At 35.9% G+C, this 23,756-nt stretch overlaps 1 protein-coding gene across 1 annotated transcript in view; it reads left to right on the forward strand.

Annotated features, from left to right (window-relative positions):
• The window catches only part of LOC136879354 (sodium/potassium/calcium exchanger 1), a 232,766-nt gene that overhangs the window by 40,556 nt on the left and 168,454 nt on the right, over nucleotides 1-23,756 (forward strand). The window contains exons 2-5 of the mRNA XM_068229086.1: nucleotides 4,423-4,583; nucleotides 12,224-12,391; nucleotides 18,238-18,315; nucleotides 22,127-22,246. Of these exons, the coding sequence (XP_068085187.1) occupies nucleotides 4,423-4,583; nucleotides 12,224-12,391; nucleotides 18,238-18,315; nucleotides 22,127-22,246 (527 nt within the window). The remainder of the gene's footprint in view (nucleotides 1-4,422; nucleotides 4,584-12,223; nucleotides 12,392-18,237; nucleotides 18,316-22,126; nucleotides 22,247-23,756) is intronic.

Consider the following 23,756-nt stretch of genomic DNA (forward strand, 5'->3'; position numbering starts at 1 on the left):
CCAGTCAACATCACAAACAGGATATAACGTGAAAAAGCAGAAGAATTCTGGAACCAATTACAGTAGATACCATTGTACCAATAATCCCATAAAAAAACATGTCAGAATTCTCATGGATGACTTCCAATGCAAAAATTGGCAAAGAAGTATGTAGATACTGGATAGGTAAATGGCTAGGCCATATGCAGACTAACTGGAATGACATGTGACTCCTTGAGCCATGCAGAAACCATGACCTATTTTTCAAATAGACTTTCTTCAAGAAAAAATTAGAAGTCCTCAAGCCTTAGATTTCAGTCATGATCTCACAAAGTTCTCCCTATACCTGATTCCAGAAAAGAGAAAATTACTGGGCAGGTTGGTTATGCGGTTTAAGGTCGGGCAGCTGTGAGCTTGCTTCCGGGAGATAGTAGGTTCGAACCCCACTGTCGGCAGTCCTGAAGATGGTTTTGTGTGGTTTCCCATTTTCACACCAGGCAAATGCTGGGGCTGTACCTTAATTAAGCCCATGGCCGCTTCCTTCCCACTCCTAGGCCTTTCCTATCCTATTGTTGCCATAAGACCTGCCTGTGTCAGTGTGACGTAAAGCAAATAATAAAAAAATAAGAAGAAAATTCAATCTAAGAGCTCTACAATGAAAATAAAATATACAGACCATAAAAGGTAATGAAAAATTCATGAAAGAAACAGAAAAATTAAATCCACAAACTTGGGAACAACTCCAAACAGGACTTAGAAAAGTGACAGAAAAGGCAACACCAATAATCCCACAAAAATCATGTCAAAATTCTCCTGGGTGACTTCCAGTGCAAAAATTGGCAAAGAAAGGAAGTATGTGGATACTGGGTAGGCCATATGCACACTAACTGGAATGGCATGTGACGCGTGTTGGACAGACAAATGTGATCAGCTCATACAACTCAGACAAACGTCAAAACAGCACCAAATGAACTCAAAATCATACATACATACATTATCATTATAGACTGTTATGCCTTTCAGCGTTCAGTCTGCAAGCCTCTGAGAATTTACTAAACGTCGCCACAATCCTCGATTTGCAACTAGAGTTGTGGCCTCATTTAGTTCTATACCTCTTATCTTTAAATCGTTAGAAACTGAGTCTAACCATCGTCGTCTTGGTCTCCCTCTACTTCTCTTACCCTCCATAACAGAGTACATTATTCTCCTAGGTAATCTATCTTCCTCCATTCGCCTCACATGACCCCACCACCGAAGCCGGTTTATGCGTACAGCTTCATCCATCGAGTTCATTCCTAAATTAGCCTTTATCTCCTCATTCCGGGTACCCTCCTGCCATTGTTCGCACCTGTTTGTACCAACAATCATTCTTGCTACTTTCATGTCTGTTACTTCTAACTTATGAATAAGATATCCTGAGCCCACCCAGCTTTCGCTCCCATAAAGCAAAGTTGGTCTGAAAACAGACCGATGTAAAGATAGTTTCGTCTGGGAGCTGACTTCCTTCTTTACAGAATACTGTTGATCGCAACTGCGAGCTCACTGCATTAGCTTTACTACACCTTGATTGAATCTCACTTACTATATTACTATCCTGGGAGAAGTAGCTGCCTCTGTGGATCAGCGGTAGAGTGTCGGCCTCCGGATCCCAAGATAGCGGGTTCAAACCCGGCAGAGATAGTCGGATTTTTGAAGGGCGGAAAAAAGTCCATTCGACACTCCATGTCGTACGATGTCGGCATGTAAAAGATCTCTGGTGACACATTTGGTGTTTACCCGACAAAATTCATTAAAAATCTCAGCCATAGACGCCCAAGAGAGTTTCGGTTTACTCGGTCTGCCATCTAGTGGTGGCCTAGAGTAAAACGGAACATCGAAATTGACGAGCAGACAGCCAGATGGCGTCAAATTGAAATGTCTGCACACGGTAGCTGAGGCCATACGATTATTATTATTATTATTATTATTTATTATTTATTTATTTATTTTATTTACATATTTTACGCCCACATTGGAGCACTGAAATCAATACATTTGAGTTAATTTCTTCTTCTTCTTCTCCCAGAACTTCTTCATCCTCTCCGACCTGGAAGCCCTTTGTGTGTCCGATATAGTATGGAGGAAATGCCTACTCCCAGTCCTGAACAACTAGGATGAACTTGTAGCACTTCATTCATCACCAATTCATTATTATTATTATTATTATTATTATTATTATTATTATCCTGGGAGAACACACAACCTAAATACTTGAAATTATCGACCTGTTGTAGCTTTGTATCACCAATCTGACATTCAATTCTGTTGAATTTCTTACCTACTGACATCAATTTAATTAATGGTTCATGTTTGTGGGTTACTGTAGTCACGTCCTAGTTCATGAACCATGGGCAACGGCTGAGTGGCCTAGTAAGTGGTCCTGAGAGTCGGGATACCAGTTGCTATGGAATGGGAGTGGGCATCTCGGACATATTCTGAGTCGTGGCCCTCCTTGTGCTCAGGCGGCTAGGACTATACAATTCACCAGTGGTCCATAACCCATTAGAGGAGAGATCCTCACTTGGACTATGTGAAAGTAGGGCAGCATCCTGCTTCATGAATTTACCGAGCTCAGAACACTTTAAAACTCAAAATCAGCAACCACAAAATATTTTGTATATATTTACCTTGGTAAATGAATCAGAAAACCACAATGAAAAGAAATCAATGGAAACAAGACTCTAGAAAATGGTAACAACTTTTCAATCAACAAAAGATTTACTCTCTTGGAACTGCAAAATCTGATGCTATAAACAGTATTTGTAAACAGTAATTTTGTAACATTTTTCAATGTATACTGTATATGATACATAGCTGAAGATGGTCTGACAGACTGAAATATGTCCTACTTGAATAATTTTTACAAGTGTTTCAATTTTTATTTGTATTTTAATATAGTATAGTATTGATGAGGTGGACAAATAATAAGAATTATATGATTTTAAATGTAAATATGGAAGTGCAATAAAATTTATTATGTGTAATAGCTATAAACAATAATACAACCAGAAGCATTCTACATACTATCTGCGCACCTTTTCTGGATAGATTTACACCCTAGTGCTGAATTGGTCAACCTTGGCAATCTTCGAGATTCGTACTGGCAATCTTTGAAACACAAACTATGAATCACATATGCATCTCTGTGCGACATCTGGCGTACACTTTACATAGTAGTACTGTTGTTATTTACACAACAAAGTCAAACTATAGAATTCACTCTAGGAATAAGATTCGCATCGAGAAATGTTATATAATGTTATATAATGTGTGTGTGACACAGTTGTTGGCTTAAGATAACAAAGGTTTAGCAAAATTCATATCGATCGATCATATTATCGATTCAATTCAGATTTCATTTCCATTCAGTTGGCAGTACTACTGAAACCAGAATTGCTCCCTTCTTACTACTCAAACCCGTACACAAATCTATCGATGAAAAGTGCGCAGATAGTACCATTCAGTCTCGAACACAAATCACTAAAGGAGTAATTAAAATTTAAAGAATGGAAAATAATGGGAAAAATTCTAGGACCACAAACCAAAGACATAGCAAACCCTATAAAGAAGTCTACAAACAAATCCCCAAAATCACAGATACACTGCAGATGCAAAGAATCCAATTCCTGGAACACCTGGAAGGAATGGACTCTAAAAACTATCAAACAAAATCCCCACATTCTTGAAAAAAAAAAAAAGAGACTACTAGACTGAATTGATATAAACTAACAGAAAAAGACCTTAAAGAATTAGGATCACCAAATCTGCAGGAGCAAGGTGCAATAACAAAAGTTACACAAATGTAGGGATTTAAGAAAGAATAGAGAAAGGCCAAACAACATACATGGTTGGAGCAGCAGAAACATACACACTCACTGTATATGACAAGAATATTGTGCTAAAAGGAAACCCAACAAATGTTGATTCTGTGTGGTCCTAAGCTATCCATTTGTGAAGAAGAAGAAGAAGAAGAAGAAGAAGAAGAAGAAGAAGAAGAAGAAGAAGAAGGAGGAGGAGGAAAAACAGAAACAGCTTGTTGTTTAAAGGGGCTTAACATCTAGGTCATTGGCCAAAGAAGAAGGAGAAGAAGACGGCGATGATGATGATGATGATGATGATGATGATGATGATGATTATTATTATTCAGAATAAAATGCAGGACATATGCCCCATATGATATCACACCAAATCAGGGGGAAGTAGCTGTGAAAGAAACCACCTTCCATTTTTTTTGAAGTTTGAACCCTACAATCCAACTGCTTAAGTAGTCACAATATAAAGTATGTAAATGGACAGACCTATTTGGTTCAACATCCATATTTTAAAAAGTTCTTAAAACTAGTTTTAGGTTTGAAATTCAAATCAAACTTTCAAACTAATATTCATTTCTTTATTCCCCGACAGCTTCTGTCCAAATCTGGAAGTGATAGCAAAAAGTCTCAACCTGTCTGAGGCCACAGCAGGTGTAACAATCTTAGCTTTTGGAAATGGATCTCCTGACATCTTCACATCCATAGCTGGAGTCCCTAGGGGACATGTTGAACTAATCTTCTGTGAAATTATAGGTAACATTATACTGATAATAATAGCTAACAGCTATTATACTTGTTTTACCTGGATTCATTATTTGACCCATGGTTTGAGCAAAAGTACTAATATGAACATATTTTGTGCTTTTAAATGGGTCATTCAGAAAATGTTCAGTCACCAAACAATGATTGACTGACTGAAATTTATGGATGCTTAACTATAAAGCATTAAGCATGCAAAAGGATAGCTGTACTAGCTTTGTAATATGCTATATCATAAGTGACTTTGAATTCTGGAAGTCTACATTATTGTAAAAGTATTCTGAGGATGTTTCAATGATACAGATCACAGTCTGATATTTAGTGAACTGGGTATTGATTGGGTTTAAGATACAGAAAGTGAAGTCTGTTTGCAGATGGGAACTGGTAAAATGAATCGTCAGGCCAAGGAAATTAGACAGAAGTAAATGAATATGATCTGTGAAGGACTGAAGTGTAAGGGAAGAGAAGGTATATGAGAATGCTGTACCGGTAATAGAAACAAGGAAATGTTTTGATATAACAGTGAGTAAGGTGGAATGATTTAAACACAGCAGCTAGATCATCATCATCATCATCATCATCATTATCATCATCATCATCACCATCATCATCATCATCATTGATCTGCAGTCATAAGACTGATCAGTTACATAAAACATTTCCAGATCATCCTGTCATTTGTAGCTTCCTTTATTGAAACATAATTCTGTGCCTGGATGTCAATAACAATTTGTTTAAGGAAGGTATGACACCTTATCTCTCCACATTTATCATCTTAAGATAATACCACATCTCAAAGGCTTCAAGACTCTTCTTTTCATTTTTATTTAGTGTCCATGTTTCACAGGCATACAACACAACTATCCATACAAGTGCATGTAGCATTCTTATTTGGAGCAAAAGACTAAGTTGACTGGTACACAGTAATCACCTTTTCTGCATAAAAGCTATTTTCGTCTGAGCAATACGGCATCAGTGGTGCACCTTCCATCCTCTGTAATCTTCTGTTAGGTAAGTGAAAGACTTGACTTGTTCTATATCTGAGTCACGCAGCTACCTAGTATATAAAAACTAAGCTATATCAGAAATTACTTCAAACAAGAACTAATGTAGATAGGGAATAGTACATAGGGGAAAGAAATTGAGGGTACAAATTTCAGAATTCAAAAAAGAAATTATTGGAGGACTTTGAAAATATTCTAAAGAGACGAGGTCAGTTTTGAACAATTGAATTCATTGGAATGAGAATAATGATGATAATGATATCACACTTGAGGAACAGGAGATATTGAGCAAGTGGCTGTGCGGTTTGGGTCATAGTGGGTTTGAACTCCACTGTCATCAGCCTGGAAGATGGTTTTCTGTGGTTTCCCATTTTCAGGATGCTCTCAAGATGCATCAAACTGTACTGATAATTAATCCATAAACTAAATTGCAGTCACATTAATATACTCATTAATTTTATGAAAATATTAATTTAATTATTAAACTATATTATTCATTCAAATGGTAGCTAAAAATATTCCATTTCTTTGCTAGGCAGTGTTCCATTAAAATGCATGGAATAGCTTGGTTATGAAAATTATTAGTTCCTATTTTAGACATATTTAACTGTATTAGCTCTAATTATTACTGATAGCTAAAAAATAATAAACTTAGCAAACGTACCCAACAGCTGTTTACTTGTACTCCAGCCCCATTCTCCTTTCTTGTTGTAAGAGTTTTCTCTGTCACCTTACTGTAAATACTGGTACTCTTCTTTGTGGAGATGCATTACCAATTATTTTTCAGTGGAAATGAAGAAGGATAAATTTGACATGTGTTCCTCCTTTTATGTGTTCCTTGTGTTCCTTTTCAATGAAGAAAAAGATCATTCCACAGAAGCACTACAAGCTGGAATTGTAGAAAGCAAACAACAAAGTTTGAATAATTAAGCAAAACCATCTTCATCAGGGTCTGTTTGTTTCAGAAATATGTTTTACCTGAAGAAACATTTTACTAACATTTGGACCATCCATTGAAATTTGTAAGAGTATTTTTTAGATCGTGTCCTTGCAGTGCTTGCAAAAAAACATTTAACAAATCTGAGGAGGTGGAGTGACCAGAAAACAGAATCAAAATAAGAATTGCATACCTCATTTGTGTCAGAATTGAAACAGCACACTACAACATCCATTTGGCTCACCTGAGAAACTTTATTCAGTGACTCGTCAAAACCAGTGGTGAAATAAGTGCACTTACTACATGTCTCATGAACTTGTTTTTGAAAATAGGTAGCCAAACCATGAGTAACTGTATATGTAACTTATATTCTATACAGTTGAACGTTCAAAGCTATTTCAGAGTTTAGAAACATTACTGGGAACAAACAAATTCTGTAGACATCTAGTCTCTGGTGCTTCATGGGGTGGCAAACCTTTTTTAATGGAAGTAGAACTAGCAGTAAAGTTGTGCGTGATAGTGTTTGTTGTGCTAGCTTTGGCGGGCAGAGCAAAATTTGAGTTTGTGGCCAGGGTATTGTCTATGGAATTTAAGTTTTTGTAACTTTACTGTTCAAATTTTCTTTTTAAAAAATAAATTGAAACTGATAATGAGACTGGCTAAACTTGACATTATGTTTATGATTCTTTCCTTCCATGTTGCTAAGAGAAAATTATGTTTTATATATTATGCAGTATTCTGAAAATTTGTCCTGAGGCATGGGTTTCGACCATGTTCTGAAAATATCATCAGGCAGCCATCTTTCATTAAACACATTTTTCCTTGGTTTCAGTGAAGTCATTGTTGGCTGGAAAAGAAAGAAGTGCAATATAAGGATATTTTAAAAATCTTTAAATAGTCCTAGTCAAACTAAAATACAATAGTTTATAGTTTAAAGATTGCAGTCATTTCACTTTTATTAAATTGTGTTATCTATCATGTATGTTAATATATTTCATTCCAGAATTACATGTTTTAAAAATACTCATCAGTTTGTGAATGATGAAATAAAATATGAAGTGTACCTTGAAATATTTTGTGAATATGCCCTTGCTAAAAAGTGTGCAAATCACAAACGATGCATAACATTAATTTCCTTTAGCACTTAGTAGAAATAATGTTCTAAAAGTTATAAATGTAAGGAACATTATCATACAAATATTTCACACATAACAAGAAGATTTAATATGCACCAGTACTTGTATCATCATCATCATCATCATCATCATCATCATCATCATCATCATCAGCCTATTCTATAATTACATGATGTGGCCTCTTTAAGTCATGAACTTAGGTAAGTCTTTAGCAGAACTCTCCAGGTAGAACGGTCTTGAGCAGTTCTCTGCCAGGTAGTACCAGCTATTCTCTTGATGTCCTTGTCCCATCTCTCTGGCGGTCTTCCTCTAGGCCTTTGATGATCTCTTGGACTCCATTCTAACACTAGCTTCGTCCATCTGTCATCTTCCCTTCGAGCAATATGTCCAGCCCATTGCCATTTTAAGGTAGATATTCTCTCAAGAATGTCATTAGTTTTAGTGAATGATCTGATGTCATCTGCTCTCTTCTTATCTTTCCTTCTAAAACCCAGGATTGACCTTTCCTTGCCTCTCTGCGCTGTCCTAAGTTTCCCTTTCGAAAATTCGTTCAGTGTCCAGGTCTCACAGGCATAAGTCAGCACAGGTAGAATGCACCGATCATAAACTATTTTCTTCAGATTTACTGGCATATTTGATCTGCAGACAGTTGAGTTTCTTCCATACGCCTGCCATCCTAGCTTAATCGTAAGTTATGATCTTCCACTCCTTCTTATAATTTAAAAATTGTTGCAATGTGTTGAATGGTGGAACATCCCTCAAACTCTACATTATCCTAGCTTGTGTCAAAAAATTTCTGGTCTTATATCACCTTTCATATTCATCAACTGGTCCAGATAGATATATTCATTGACCTTCTCTAACGGCATGTTGTTGATGTTCACCACCCCTGCTGTGACCCACTTGTTGGTCATGACTTTTGTTTTGGAAAGGTTCATCTTCAAGCCGACTGACTCACATTCCATGGTGAGATCAGTAACTAATGTCTGGAGTTCGTTATTGTCGTTTGCCAGTAATGTAATGTCATCAGCAAATCTCAAGTTGTTAAGCTTTTTGCCATTGATCCTTATACCCTTTCCTTCCCAATTTAACTTTGACATTGCCATCTCCAAAACTGCTGAAATAGCTTTGGAGAGATTGGATATCCTTGTTTAACACCTCTTCCGATAGCAAATTCTGAAGTTGCTTCACCAACATTAATAAAGGCTGAAGAGGTCTTGTAGATGTTATTGAGAACTCTGATATAAGCCACTTCAACTCCCTGTGCATCTAAGGCTTGTAAGATAGCTGGATGGCTGATTGTATCAAATGCCTTTTCAAAATCAACAAAGGCTATGCACAGAGGCATCTGGTATTCATTTGCTCTGCTAATCACTTCACGCAGAGCCAGAATGTGGTCCATTGTGCTAAAGCTGCTGCGGAATCCTGCTTGTGCAACTGGCTGGGCTGAGTCAATGGTAGAGCTGATTCTGTGTAACAAGATCTTCATAAAAAGTTTGTACAAAACAGAGAGCAAGCTTATAGAGCGATAGTTTTGGATATTGTGAATACTTCCTTTTTTTTTAGGCAATAATACTATCTTTGCTTTATTCCATGATAATTATTGTTTATATCTTTCATTTTATATTGTAATTAGATTACTACATTTATATTGTCTGATATTCTTTGTATATCAAAATGTATTTCACGTAACCTCAGAGACATTACTTAAGCTCTTGTAAACACAATTATAACTCACAAAGCCAATTTCAAAACATACTTCACAAATGCAAAATCTCCAACCCAACAAACAACTTTCATCATACAAAGTGATGACACTTCTTCATCACTTCTACACTCCACACACTTAATTAAAGCAATTAAAGCATCTTTCTTTTATATTGTACTGGTACCGGTATCTTCTTCTTATTTGTCACTAAGAATTGTTTTCTCTACATTATCATAAGAATTATTGTTTATCTTTCATTTTATATTGTAATTAAATTACTACATTTATATTGTCTGATATTCTTTGTCAGTTTGCCAACCTCAGTCATTTGAATAATAATAATAATAATAATAATAATAATAATAATAATAATAATAATAATAATAATAATAATAATAATAATAATAATAATAATAATAATAATAATAATAATAATAATAATAATAATAATAATAATAATAATAATAATAATAATCTCTTCTGTATTTGCAAAATTACACATGCATGATATTACAAGCTTCTAGTCATACATCAAAGCTTCCACACACTTCATAGGTTAGAAACCCAACATAGCATGGCCTGGACAATGTCACGATGAGCTACACAACTTGCCTATGTTAGTGCATTAAGCAGTTAGAAAATCTGCAAATGCAATGTGACTCATCAAGCTTGCCATTCACAACAACACAGAATATTAAATAGTAAGCAGAAGATCGAAACATTAAAAACTTGATTGATTGATCAATTCTAGTTACTACTTCTTGCTATAGGCTATCCATATAGCTATTGATGCTATCAGTTACTTTACATTTGAGATCGTGCTTGTTTCTTATGGATATGTAAATATGGCTGTGTAAATAGTAAACAGTATACACCACACTTTCTATGATAAGTTGATTGTCTGATCATTGATCAATGTTCTGACCGTGGTCAGGAGTTACAATCCCAGATGTGATCTGGGAAGGTGATTCATCCTAGTTGTTCAGGACTGGGACTAGGCATTTCCTCCATACCCCTCAAATGTTATGGTTTTCCCGCCAATACTCGGGTGGCTGATTGCAGTGGTTTCCCACTGGGCGGGGGGGTTGCCACATCCCTACACCATTAATCTCATTGGTGTTACCCTCAAGAACACTAGAGCAAAAGTTAAATTCCGAAGAGAGTTGTATGAATCATTTGAAATCCGGACTGGACTTTGACAGGGGGATGGTCTCTCACCAATACTGTTTAACTGTGCATTGGAGAAAGTCATGCGAAAATGGTCTAAAAAATGTCAGCCAAATATCAAGATTGGCAAAAATATCAAACTCAATTGTCTAGCATTTGCAGATGATCTTGTGCTACTTGCAAGTAGTGTGGAAGAGGCTAAACTCCAAATTGAAGAATTAGAACAAATAGCAGCAAAAATTGGATTTCAAATCTCCTTTGAAAAGATGGAAATGATGCCATCCTTCAAAGTGGAAACATCACCTATCACACTGACTAATAACAAACAAATTAAGGTTGTTAATAAATTTAAATATCTTGGAGAGATTATAACTTGGAAATTAAAAGAGAAAATATCAGTTGAAAATAGAATTACCAAATTAAAACAAGCACAGCACATTACTTGGCCAACCTACAAGAAGAAATCTCTCACAATAAATGCAAAATTTAAACACTACAACTCTGTTATTAAGCCTGAAGCAACCTATGCTAGTGATACCTTATTCAATTTGAATACAAAATCAACTACAGATAAATTACAGAAAATAGATAGACGAATCATTAGAACAATTCTAAACAAAAAACACCAAGTAGATGGACAATGGCGATTACTACCTAATGAAGTTGTATACCAGGAGACCGAGTCTATAATAGATACAATACGGAAGAGCTGCTTTTTTTCTGTCACATATTATGACTACCAGAGACTAGGATACTCAAACATTTATTCAATTACTTTTGGAAAAGCAAAACTAAAAATCACTGGTTCAAAGAAGTCCAAGAAGATTTAAATGAATTAGGCTTGACAATTCAACAAAAAGAAAACTGAGAAGAGAAGAGGATCCTGAGAAATAACGACGTGAGACTTAAACTGAAGACCTATACATGCAAACAGTACAACATAACTGACGAAGAACGGGCAGCCAGGTCAGAGAGAATGAAATATTTCTGGGAACAAAAGAAGAAACATCAACCAAATTTGTAACCAATATTCATAAGACTTGACTGTATATAGATTGATTTCAGTGCTCCAATGTGGGCGTAAAGTAAATAATAATAATAATAATAATAATAATAATAATAATAATAATAATAATAATAATAATAATAATAATAATAATAATAATAATAATAATAATAATACACCACACTTTAATTGCCCTGGGATGGAACAGGCAACCTCTACAGTTTCCAGTGTATTCAAATAATCTCATGTCTACTCTGGCTGGTTGGGTCCTCCCACTCTTACTTTCCACCATTGCCTTGGTTCACCTTGAAGCGATGGAGATTGGAGGATAAGGAACAGGCAAGACCAACCTGTTCCATTGCCATTATTTCAGCAGGTCTAGGTAAGTCTGTAAAAGTGAAAATCCTCAGCATTTTGTAAGTTAATGTTTGATACCTTCATACACAATATAAAACCACAGGAAAATACTTCTGAACTGAAATATTCCATGGAGGAACCACCACTGAGGTGGGAGGGAGTCAAAGGGAGAGGAATCATATTTGCACTACTCTGACTGTACTTTGATAATGGTAAGGTATAAGGATGTGTTATTGTGATTGAGTAAAATGTTTGTTATAATGTGGTGTTATGCAAAAGGTTAATCTCCTGCCTAATAAAATATTTATTTTTCTTTCAGGTGGAGGCATTTTCATAACAACTGTGCTAGTTGGTACCATTTGTATAAAGTACCCATTAAATATAGTGCGCCGTATATTAATGCGAGATGTGTTTTTCTACCTGCTGTCCCTAGGATGGACTTACTACACTTTTAGTAAACATTATGTTACTATATATGATACTGGTGGTAAGAATCTCAATTATTATGTGTAAGTTATTTCTTATGTAAGAATTTGTTGTTGTTACCATCGTCATTATCTTCATCATCTTCTTCTAAAGACACTAACTTTTTTGTGTAAACCATAAAACATACTTCTCTTCCTTGTGCAATCCATTTCATTTCTGTTAATTCTGGCATTTGTTATGGTCATAAAATAAAGTATAAACCGAAATTAAGTTGCCATGACAAAAGCCAACATTTCTTTTTACTGATTGATAATATTAATATTAACTCAGTGCATTGCAATGAAAGAACTTTTCATCATTGTACTTATGTTCTCATAAATGCATTGATGGAAATTTCTGTCATGACTCTAGTGCTTTCTCGAGGTTTTCATGCATATGTATCAAATATTTCTTTGAGTTCATAAGTAACCTCAACTACTTAGGCCTACAGATGTCAGTATTTATCAGTCAAGACAACTCCTGGGTAGATATAAACACGTCATGGTTAACTCCAATGAAGTTAATTGCACTAGAATAGTATGTTGTTTCATTTTTAGAAGATAGTGATTTCAGTGAGAGTTCTTCTGAGGCAAGTGTATTGAATTACCCTCAAAGGATGTTTAGTAGAAGTTTTCATTAGATACATTCAACAAGAACAAGTGGAAGGAGCTGCAGATGGGCATGCGACTGTGAACTATAATCCCAGAATGGGAGATGCATTGTACGCACTAAAGAGACACTACACCAAAGGGTACAAGAAAATATTTTTCTATGTGCTTGACATAGCAGTGCTGAATGCTAGAGTTGTTCACATTCTGAATCTTGGCATGGGGAAGGTTAGTTTTTCCATTTTCAGAGTCGAAGTAACTAAGGAAATTTTGGAAGGTGATGTTCTGCTTAAGACCAGCCCAGAGCAGGAAATGTCTGGCTCCATGGCTAAGTAGTGCCCCCTATTTCCTGGGCAGGCTCAGCCAGTGAATGAGAGTCCCAGAGGTGGACCATTCGTTAACTGGCATCGCTTATTTTTAGAGGCAGCTAATGGGATAAGGACTGACAACAATGAAAAAAATTCTAAAACAAAGTCTTTATATTTATTGCTAATAGCACATTTTTAAAATGTAATATTAAACAAAAATAAAAATCTTGATGTTGTTTCTCATTTCTTCTCTTAAGACTATTTTACAAAATTCTGAATTACACTGAAATATAAATAAAAACCAAAATTAGCCTTCATCTGGCATGAAGAAAATCAAAATGTAGAGAGTGAACCTCGTCTAAACTTATTTGAATCATAAAATTAACAAAAAGTGGTTATCGCTGTAGCATGTTTACAACTCGAGAAAAATGGAAGTTTCATCCTAATTAAATTTTCTTAATTATAATTAGCATCTTGAATATTCTCACAAATAATATTTACAACATGTTCGTTTACATTTAGTCTTAATCATTGATAAATTCACTGATATTATTGAAATAATTTATGGAAAAACTTGGATAAAATCACATTCTCGAGAATATTTTAATGAATGTAATCTCAAGTAAGTTAATTTGAGTTTTTTTTTTGCTTTGCGTCGCACCAACACAGATAGGTCTTGTGGCGACGATGGTATAGGAAAGACTTAGGAATGGGGAGGAAGCAGCCGTGGCCTTAATTAAGGTACAGCCCCAGTATTTTCCTGGTATGAAAATGGGAAACCATGGAAAACCATCTTTAGGGCTGCCGACAGTGGTGTTCGAACCCACTATCTCCCGGATGCAAGCTCACAACTGCGCGCCCTTAACCGCATGGCCGACTCACCCGGTAATATTAAGTTTAAGCATGTGCATGGATATTGGAGATAATCTTGGAAGACATTCTAAAGCAAAACTACACTAATAGAATCCAAATTACATTCACACTCAATGTACCAACACTACCATGACACTAGTAGAGGAAAGTATGAAAATATTGCAAAATTGCACTAATGTAATAGAAATATATATTCAAATGAAAAGATTCGTACTATTTCTACATAGATGGACAGTAATAATATCACAAAATTGTACTTAAATTTGCGATGCAACTCGATCTCCCCGTTGGTGGTTGAATCTGCTCACATGATGCAGGTTATCCGGATCACTCTCTCCCTCATGTTAGAAGACCTAAAACTAACACTTTTATAAATTGTTCAAATATAAACATGCTGAATAAATGTCTTGACGAAGACACTTAACTTGAAGCTCACGAAAGTCTGCAGCGATATGATAATGTAAGAAGAAAAAGGGGATTGATTCATAGTGGTCCCGAGCTTATATGTCCTCAGCTGTGGAGGTGCGGCACTTTCCTAACACATAATTGGCCATCATGATGTTCTGTAATTGGTTGTAATTCTTCTAGAAATGACTGGGCTCAGAGCGAGCTTCGAGATGCGCAGCGTATGGTCGGAAGAAACCTTGAAAAATTCCTCGTTGGTCACGTGACTAGCATATGGTATCAATCAACAGGCTAAAATAACCAATAGTCTGCACTTGCCTAAAACTGGTCAGACCACTTTCTGACTGAATACACAGCTACTCTTGAATAAAATTTAACACAGCACTTCCAATGAATGAATGTTACTAGCCATTGAAGACACATAACAAAATGCTTATTTTGACCCATATTTGAAGGGGACAGTAGTTAGTATGTGTGTGCTTGCATACATGTGTGCGTGTGTGTTCTTCAACATTAGATTTCATCCTAGGTAGGGCCTGATACTTGCAGAGAATTAGGTTGACTATGGGCATCCACTGAAAAGACCTGCACCAGGCCTTTTGAAAGGTCATATGCCATTGTTATAACCAGTAAGATTACAGGGCAAACATTGGGGTCTCCTTCCTCTCAAGACAACACCAATGGCAAGCAAGGCATCTCCATTCAGCAAGGTCTGTTTTGATTGCCATGGAAAGAAACCCAACAGGAAGAATAAAGCTAAATACCATTAAATCATAAGTGTAAGGTGGCATTGCATGTTGACAACCATTTCATGATCTATCACACTCTGCTCAACTATTGTTGAAAGGTAATCATATGTTTCTTCAGTTGTAAAAGCAAAAATAATATATTTTAAGCTAATTTACAATATTTGAACAATTTCTTCCATGAAAAATTGCAGTTCATTGAGTTATCCTAAAAAGCCAGCATTTCACCTTAGTCTACCATGGGCTCATTAACTGAATTGGCACACTTGCCTGGTACACTGTTCAGTTATAGCAGAAGGTTTAAGTCAGACTTGACTGTAAATTGGATTTGAATACTATTGGTATTTTTTTATTTATTGACATGACTGCCTCCCAATAGAGGTACCTCTAAAGGACTCAGTTTACCCACAAGACAGTAATAGTAACATAATACATAACAGTTATCAAGTGAAGGCACTTGCTTCCTATAGTGCACTGTCACTGAATTTGTCCTACATAAGAGGCTTGCAGTGGTGTCTCAACAGCGCACTAGCCGCCAGCATCTTGGATAGGTGTAACGATCCAACTGATGAGCCCACTGCTACACTGGGATGAAACGCTGGTAATTTCATGGTTGAATAGGCCTAAAGAGCTTAAATGTTTTTAACATTTGCAATCGATGATATTAAAATATGATTTCCCTCAAGGAACTTAATTTTGGATATTAAGATTATAATTACAATATTATTAAAATATAAGAATATAACATAAATTTTCAAGCAATCCGTAGAGGTGTGGATTAAGATAGTGATTCAGAATTTGACAGCTGTTCTTTGGGACTATGATGACTATCTCATATCGTACAGAAGTTGGAATGTGATGTTTTTTTAATGAAATTCCTCAAAGGAAGAAAAAAAGGTATAGAACCTCCTATCACATCAATGCATTTGAGTTTATATTTGTCTTAGAATAATTAACAATAGATTCAGGTACTGTTTTTACTTTATCCATCTCCTCAGCTCAAGGCGGGAGGGTCCGCGGCCGCCCCCCCTAGCTTTCAGGGAAAGGAAAACATCTAATGCGTCAGGTGTTTTTCTTTGAAGAAAATGATTTAGAACAGCTTATAAATCTCATATTTTATCCTGTATTGGCTCAACACAACTAAGTTATAAGTAGGTTCCCACCTTCCAATACTTATCAATTTCTATACAATAGTTTTATTAATTACATAATATAAACTAGCTTAATCTCTAGGACATGTTTCGTTCCGATTATGGAACATCTTCAGCTAAAAGATTTGACAAAATGGAAAGATAATTAAATCACATTGATAGTTATGATGATACAATAGCTAAAAGATTAGACAAAATGGCATGAAAATTAAAACACATATGATAGTTATGATGATAAAATAAAATGTTCATTCATGTTGGTCAAAAAATTTCAACAAGTTAGTGTCCAAGTGACGAAGTAAAATCGGCGATAAGGTTCTTCTTTATGTTGGGGACATGTATATTTGTTAATCTTGAAGATAAAATTAGAGATATACAAGATTTTCTTAACGTATAGTTATCAGGGGAACTCTTTCTTCATCAGGAACATTTCACTTGAAACCTTTTTTAATGGCTACTTTGAGCCTCATTTTAATGTTTAATATATTATGTGCACAGCTTAAAAGTTTTTATCATTGTGACCATTTCTCATTTTCAGTTTTAACTTTGCAAGGTTACATTATAGTAACCAAAATCTGCTCAACTCTAAATTCTCACATGTTTTATCCAACATTATTGTACTTGTACATTATTTTTGGTCTATTTGATGTTTTGTATAATTTGAGTTATTAGCTGATGATGACCTTGAATGGGGTTGAAACAAGTACCATTTTTTGATGATGATGATGCTGATGCTGATGATGCTTGTTGTTTAAAGGGGCCTAACATCGAAGGTCATCGGCCCAGTACCAGTTTTTAAAAGTAAGCTGTAATGTAATTCACATTGCATAACATATTGTATTGAAAAGGTGGAACTGTCAAAACTTATTTAAATATTAATGTACGCCAGCTTGTTTTTCCACAATATTGATAGGATTTGCCTTCTGCCCTTGATGCCGCCAAACCCGCACATGATGGTCATTGGAGGTTATGGAGAAGCAGGACTTATCATTGAACATGATGTGATGCCAGTTGTCCTCTGTCCATGCTTCCCGGGCAAGGCACCACTCCAAACACAGGCATTGGTTTTCTGATGTCAATGGAAACCAATGCACGGGGCGGTAGGATTCCTATCCGGCTGATGTGAGTCGTCGAGACACTGAGCGGGAACTCACAGGATGTTTTAGTCTCCAGTACGTGTTCACGGATGGCGGGTGTCGAAGTTATGGGATCCTGCAATGCATGGCGCACCATATGACGGTTCTCCCTCAGGGTGGTGTTTCTTGGTCGACCCGAACCTGCACAACGTGATTGGATGCCCTCGCGTACCCATTGAATCCAACATCGGACAACTGTGACATCTGAATGGCCCACATGCCTGGCAATTGCACGATACGAACAACCAGCCTCATGCAATCCCATAATGTGGCCTCTGTCAAGTGCTGTCAGTTGGTAGATATGCTGTTTAACATGTCTGCGAGGCATCGTGGGTGATTCATACTGTACATAGTCCTCTCTGCACGTCTAACTCACAGCAGTTGACTGGGAACAACTTATCAACAACAAGATGGTGCCATCATGAATGCACATTAGAGATTCTTGTAATTCTAATCATTTACTCACACATCAATGGTATGCATGTATACCAAAATGGGATAATAGTGGACCACTCCTTCTGGGTGCTTAACTTTTCTTGTCAGGCAATGTATATATCCACTACATTTCATGAAGATGTAGAGGTTTCATAAATTGAGATATTGATATTAATTTAAATAATGCAAACTGATTTTGATTTCAGGTTACCTTGTTCTATACGGTGTTTATCTTTTGGCAGTGATCTCCGACAGACGCTTCCGACAAACTATTGTTAACAGGGGTAAGTGAAATTTAGTGCAGGGCTTGGCTCTATTTATTGGCATGGCTGAAAACTAAAAATGCAATAAACTAAACAACATGCATGCATCATTTTTATCAGTTATTATGCCCTTTGGTAATCTGTCTCAAAGTCCCTGAACAAATTGTCTTCTTAAGTCTCTTCTTCTTAAGACGCCGTCTCCGAGCCGAGGTTGGCGATCCACATAACTAGCTCTGATCTTGACAGCACAGAATGGAATGCCATTTCTGAAGTACAGCAGTGCCATCTTCGAAGGTCTTTCAGCCATGAATTTCTTCTTCTCCGAACAGATCTCTTCCCCTGTATCTTCCCTTCAATAATAAGCTATAATAACTGATACCTCTCACCTCTCATCATATGTCCTAGATATTGAGCAGTAGTTCTTTTTGCTTTTCCATCCGATGAAGGACCTCGGCATTTGAGATTTTCATTACCCAGGATATCCGCAAGAGACGGCGATACAGGAACATTTCGAAGGCATCAATACGTTTTTCTATGATTGGATCCAGAGTCCAGCTTTCACATCCATATAGGAGAACAGAAAATATATAACAGTGGACCATACGAATTCGTAGTTGGAGACTGAGATCTGACCTCACAAAGAATTTCTTCATGGTAATGAATTGTTTCCTGGCCTGCTCAATTCTAGATATTATCTCCCGTTTGGAGTTACATTGTTCATCCAAGATGGTACCCAGATATTTGAGAGAAGACACTTGCTCAACTATTTTATCTTTTATTGTGAGATTTGTCCAAATTGTCTTCTTAGAGAACACCATCAGTTTTGTCTTTGAGGGGTTAACATATAATCCAAACTCTTCACTGTGCTGAACTAAGGAGTTTATCATGCACTGAAGGGCAGGCATGTCATCAGCTATGACAACAGTATCATCTCCATATCTGATGTTGTTGATGATTTTCCCATTAATTTTGATCCCACCATAGTCTTCCAATGTTTCTTTAAAGATTGCCTCTGAGTAGATGTTGAACAACAGAGGTGACAGTATACAACCCTGGTGGACGCCCTTCCTGATCGAAGCAGTTTCTGAAGTTCCTTGATCAGTTTTGACATTTGCAAACTGATTCCAGTACAGGTTACTGATTATATGTCTCTATGTGCAACTAATGCTCTAGCCTTTTCTGCTTCTGCCTCTTACCCTAAAAGTAAAGCTGTCTTCTTGGTTTCTCTCATCTTATAGTTTATATCCTTTTAGGTGACCGACTGTATTTTGCTTAATTTACCAATGAATATTTGAAATTAAATTAAAAGACAAACTTTCTTTATTTGTGTATTAGACTTGGTACTTTATTAATTTATTAAGGAGTAAAACTGTTCCAACTATACAGACATGGAGGAATATTAAGATTCACAATATCACATATTCAGAGCTTTACCTACTTAAAATAGCTTTGGATGAAGTCTACTGTAGCAGATTGTCTTTTATACAGATGCTAAGCTAAATTTTCACACAGGAAAAGTAACTTTAATGCACAGCACAGCAATGAGAGATGACTCACCATGAATGTTGTGAATTGAGTCATATGCGCGAACAAACGTCTATGTTACATTTTTGTGGCATTTGAGATATTCACGGAACAAACATCTATGATGTGTCCTGGATATGTATTTGCAGGTAGTTTGAGCATATCTCAACAGATGGCTATAGTATTCCGGAAATTGTGAAGAGAAATGCACTTGAAAAATAATGGAACAAAAGTCTATGTTACATCGTTTCCCGCGCGAGCGCTTGACAATGTCACGAATTGAATGCAATGTAATGAACATATTCTAGTCCGGAGATTGTTCTGGTTTGTTCTTCTTATATTACTGAGTTTATTTAGTTACTAATTGAAACCATAATCATGCAATCATACGATAGTAGTGATCGTAACGTACTGTTGTCCCCAAGCAAAACAGATGCAGGAAAAGGAAACGTGACCCTAGTGAGTGGAAAGATGTATGCACCAAATCATTATAATTAGGCTAAAACTTTAAAATAACACTATTCTCCTCTGCATGCATACATTATGTATGAGTGAGTGAGCGCGTGCACTTATAACCTGTTGGTTTACGGAACAAAAGTCTGTGTTACATTCTCTCACGCAGCCATGTCCCACGAACAACAATTATCTTTATTGCCGTTTTTCTCAATATATAGGGAATGTAACATAGACGTTTGTTCGCGCATACGACTCAGTTGCTGAGAAGAAAAAAAGGTACTTTGAAAATGATTATACTTCCTTATAATGTTTCATTAAAATTTTTAATGGGCACTCAGGAATGATTGAAGTGTATTTTGACCCAAATATTTTCTATCAACAAAATATATTTACAGAGCATGCAAAAGCCTCCCTGCTGTTACCCTCTTACCCTTGTAATGTAGTTGAAGCTAACTGATACAGGTAGTGTCTGAAGTTTCATTTCATTTCCATGCTTTCTCTCAGGTGTTTTCCATATCTATAAACATTTGGCAAGGGTACTTCAATCACAGCATATTCCTGTACAGGGTTTTTCATAAGTAACACCCAATACTAATAAAACTATAAATTATTAAAAAATTGCTCAAACTCATCAATTTCAAGAGAAAATTTTTACAAAACTCACACAACATTTGCAGCAATTATTACACAGCATGTGACAATGGCGGTCAGTTTTAAATGGTAACCTATTCTATTTCTATATTTTTTCTGAAATGTACTTACTGTTTTAGTTACATGCAAAATTTCATTAGTTCCATACTAAATCAGCCATCATTGATCTGCATTTAGGGCTGTTTCCTAGGTAGCAGATTCTCTGTCAGTTGTTTACCTAGACTTTTCTTAAATGACTTCAAAGAAGTTTGAAATTTATTGAACATTTCTGTTGATAAATTACTCCAGCTGCTAATTCCTTTTCCTAAAAATTAGTATTCACTCCAATTTGTCCTCTTGTATTGCAACTTTATCTTCATAATACGATCTTTCCTACTTTTAAATGTTCCATTCAAGCTTATTCGTCTACTAATGTCATTCGACACCATCTTTCCATTGACAGCTCAGAACATACCATTTAGTTGATCAGCTTGTCTCCTTATCCCCAAGTCTTTCCAGCCCAAAATTTGCAATAGTTTTGTAACATTACTCTCTTGATACAGATGTTGATTTTCATAGGGAACCTGAAATATTTGTCCCGAAAGAGTAAATTTATAATACCAATATAATTGGTCCATTATTGGACACTATAAATTTCCCAGTATCTCATTCCTGGTTGCCAGCATTTCACCCCAGTGTGCTAAGTTGGGCTCATCAGTTGGTAAATAGCACACCTACCAAAATGCATGGCTAGTGCATACCATGGAGGCCACTGCGTAGGCTACTTGGAGCCACTTGAAGTGCCAATGCACTATGAGAGACTTTGTCTCATTTTCAAAAATTGATGCCTGCCTGGCCATCAGATGATACAGATGTTGATTCCCATAGGGAACCTGAGACAAAATCTTTGATCATTATCATTCATTAATAATGTTGCAAACATGATGTATTAAAATAATCATAAGTACAAATTATGTTGTTAACTTATATCTCTGAGATAACCTGTCTTTATTGTAATTTCTGAAAATAGAGAGAATAATTATATTTCATAATATCTAAACCTGGTTTGTAAGTAATTCTTGGTTATACATAAAATCTGATCTTCACCTTGATATACGTATAACTCAGGTTCAACTGTATATTTTGGCTAGCTTACCACCAAACTGGTGATAAACTAATTTAGAATATAATTAAGAAATTGTACATTCTTCTCTCCAATTAGCATCACAACTGATACCTGAAAGTGACTTGGAGCGGCTACGCCGGTTACATGGTGGTAGTAGGGATGGTTTGGGAAGTCCACGGTCTTCAAGAGCATCTAGATCTTCTTCTTCTTCCATAGGTAAGTACAAAAATACAAGACATGATTCAGATCCTATGCTCTTGTTTTTTTCTAATGGTAGATTTGGGATTTTTTTTCCATTTATCTCCTGGCCTCTAAATATAGCTTCAGCAGGTTGTTCTACTCTTAACAGATGTAGTCTGATTATAGGAATGGCAGAAAGTAATCCCTGTCCATTGTAGAATTCTGTTGCTTGCATATTGTGCTGTAACGTCTGTTCAAAAAATGTTGATCCAAAGAAGGTATGGCACAGGGTAGTCGTAACCAGTAATAAGATGCAACTTGCCACTGGTTCTTTCTTTGATTAGTTTTGATTTCCAAAGTAAATGCTGCTCTTGTTTGTGGTTGAATAATGCAATGGTGTCCTGATTTAATGTTCCTTTTGTTTTGAGCTTGACATATCTGTAGACTAAGGGTTGGACACATAGAGCCCACATGTGCCATGGTACCCTCTTCACTGTTTTCTTGACACCTGCCTTATATTTTGTACATTTCATTTGATATTATTTTCATTTGATAAATGATATGATGGTTTTTTTAGTATTTTTTGATATTTTCTTTATGTAGGGCTCTTTAGCCAAACAATTCTAAACCCATTTCCATAGCAGTACTGGCTTCAGTGTTCTATGTCAGTGTTCCACAACCTTTTTCCACTTGTGGCACATCCATTACTCGACACGGCACACCAAACTATTATTTCCCTCAAAAACATATGATAAGACACTATTATATTACCAATAATAATAATAATAATAATAATAATAATAATAATAATAATAATAATAATAATAATAATAATAATAATAATAATAATAATAATAATAATAATAGATTATGAATTCACTATGACTGTTGCTATAATTGGATCAGAAAGCCAGTTAAAATCTTGAGCACTGTCTCCAAATCTTGAACTTCTGCTGCAGAATTTCTAAATATTCTTTAATTAGGTGCATCATCACTGTAATCCTGCAAGAAACATCTTTAAAAAAACCATTTTTCAATTTTCCAAATCCACAAATTCAGCTTATTCACAAATCATCAAATCTTATTGATTCTAATATTATCATTTTACTTTCATGGCCCGTGTAATTATTCGTGAGGTATATTTTGGGCTTATGCCGTGTAATTAATTGTAAACACACTCTACGCGTTTCAAAAGGAACCTTGCCTTTCTTTATCAGGAGACAACAGAGAAAAGAAACGACGTATTACACGTTGCTAGGAGAAAGCAACAACGAACTTGAAATGGTGCCATAAGATGTAAAATGGATGTCATTTTTGCCCTAGATAGAGACAATGAATGGCAACAGCAAAGCATTACTCTCTAATGGTTCTGATAATAGGTAGCCATGATTCACTGAGGTTGTAACCTGTATTGCTGTTGAAATTATCTGGGTGTTCGCATATTTCAACCGCCTCACTGATAATTCTTGGGCAATATTGCTTTTTATACGGGCAAGAACATCCACTTCTTGAAACAAGACATCATGACCAGGTGTTGAGGCATGAT

This window comes from Anabrus simplex, chromosome 8, assembly GCF_040414725.1.
Source record: "Anabrus simplex isolate iqAnaSimp1 chromosome 8, ASM4041472v1, whole genome shotgun sequence".
In the NCBI taxonomy this organism is placed as follows: Eukaryota; Metazoa; Arthropoda; class Insecta; order Orthoptera; family Tettigoniidae; genus Anabrus; species Anabrus simplex.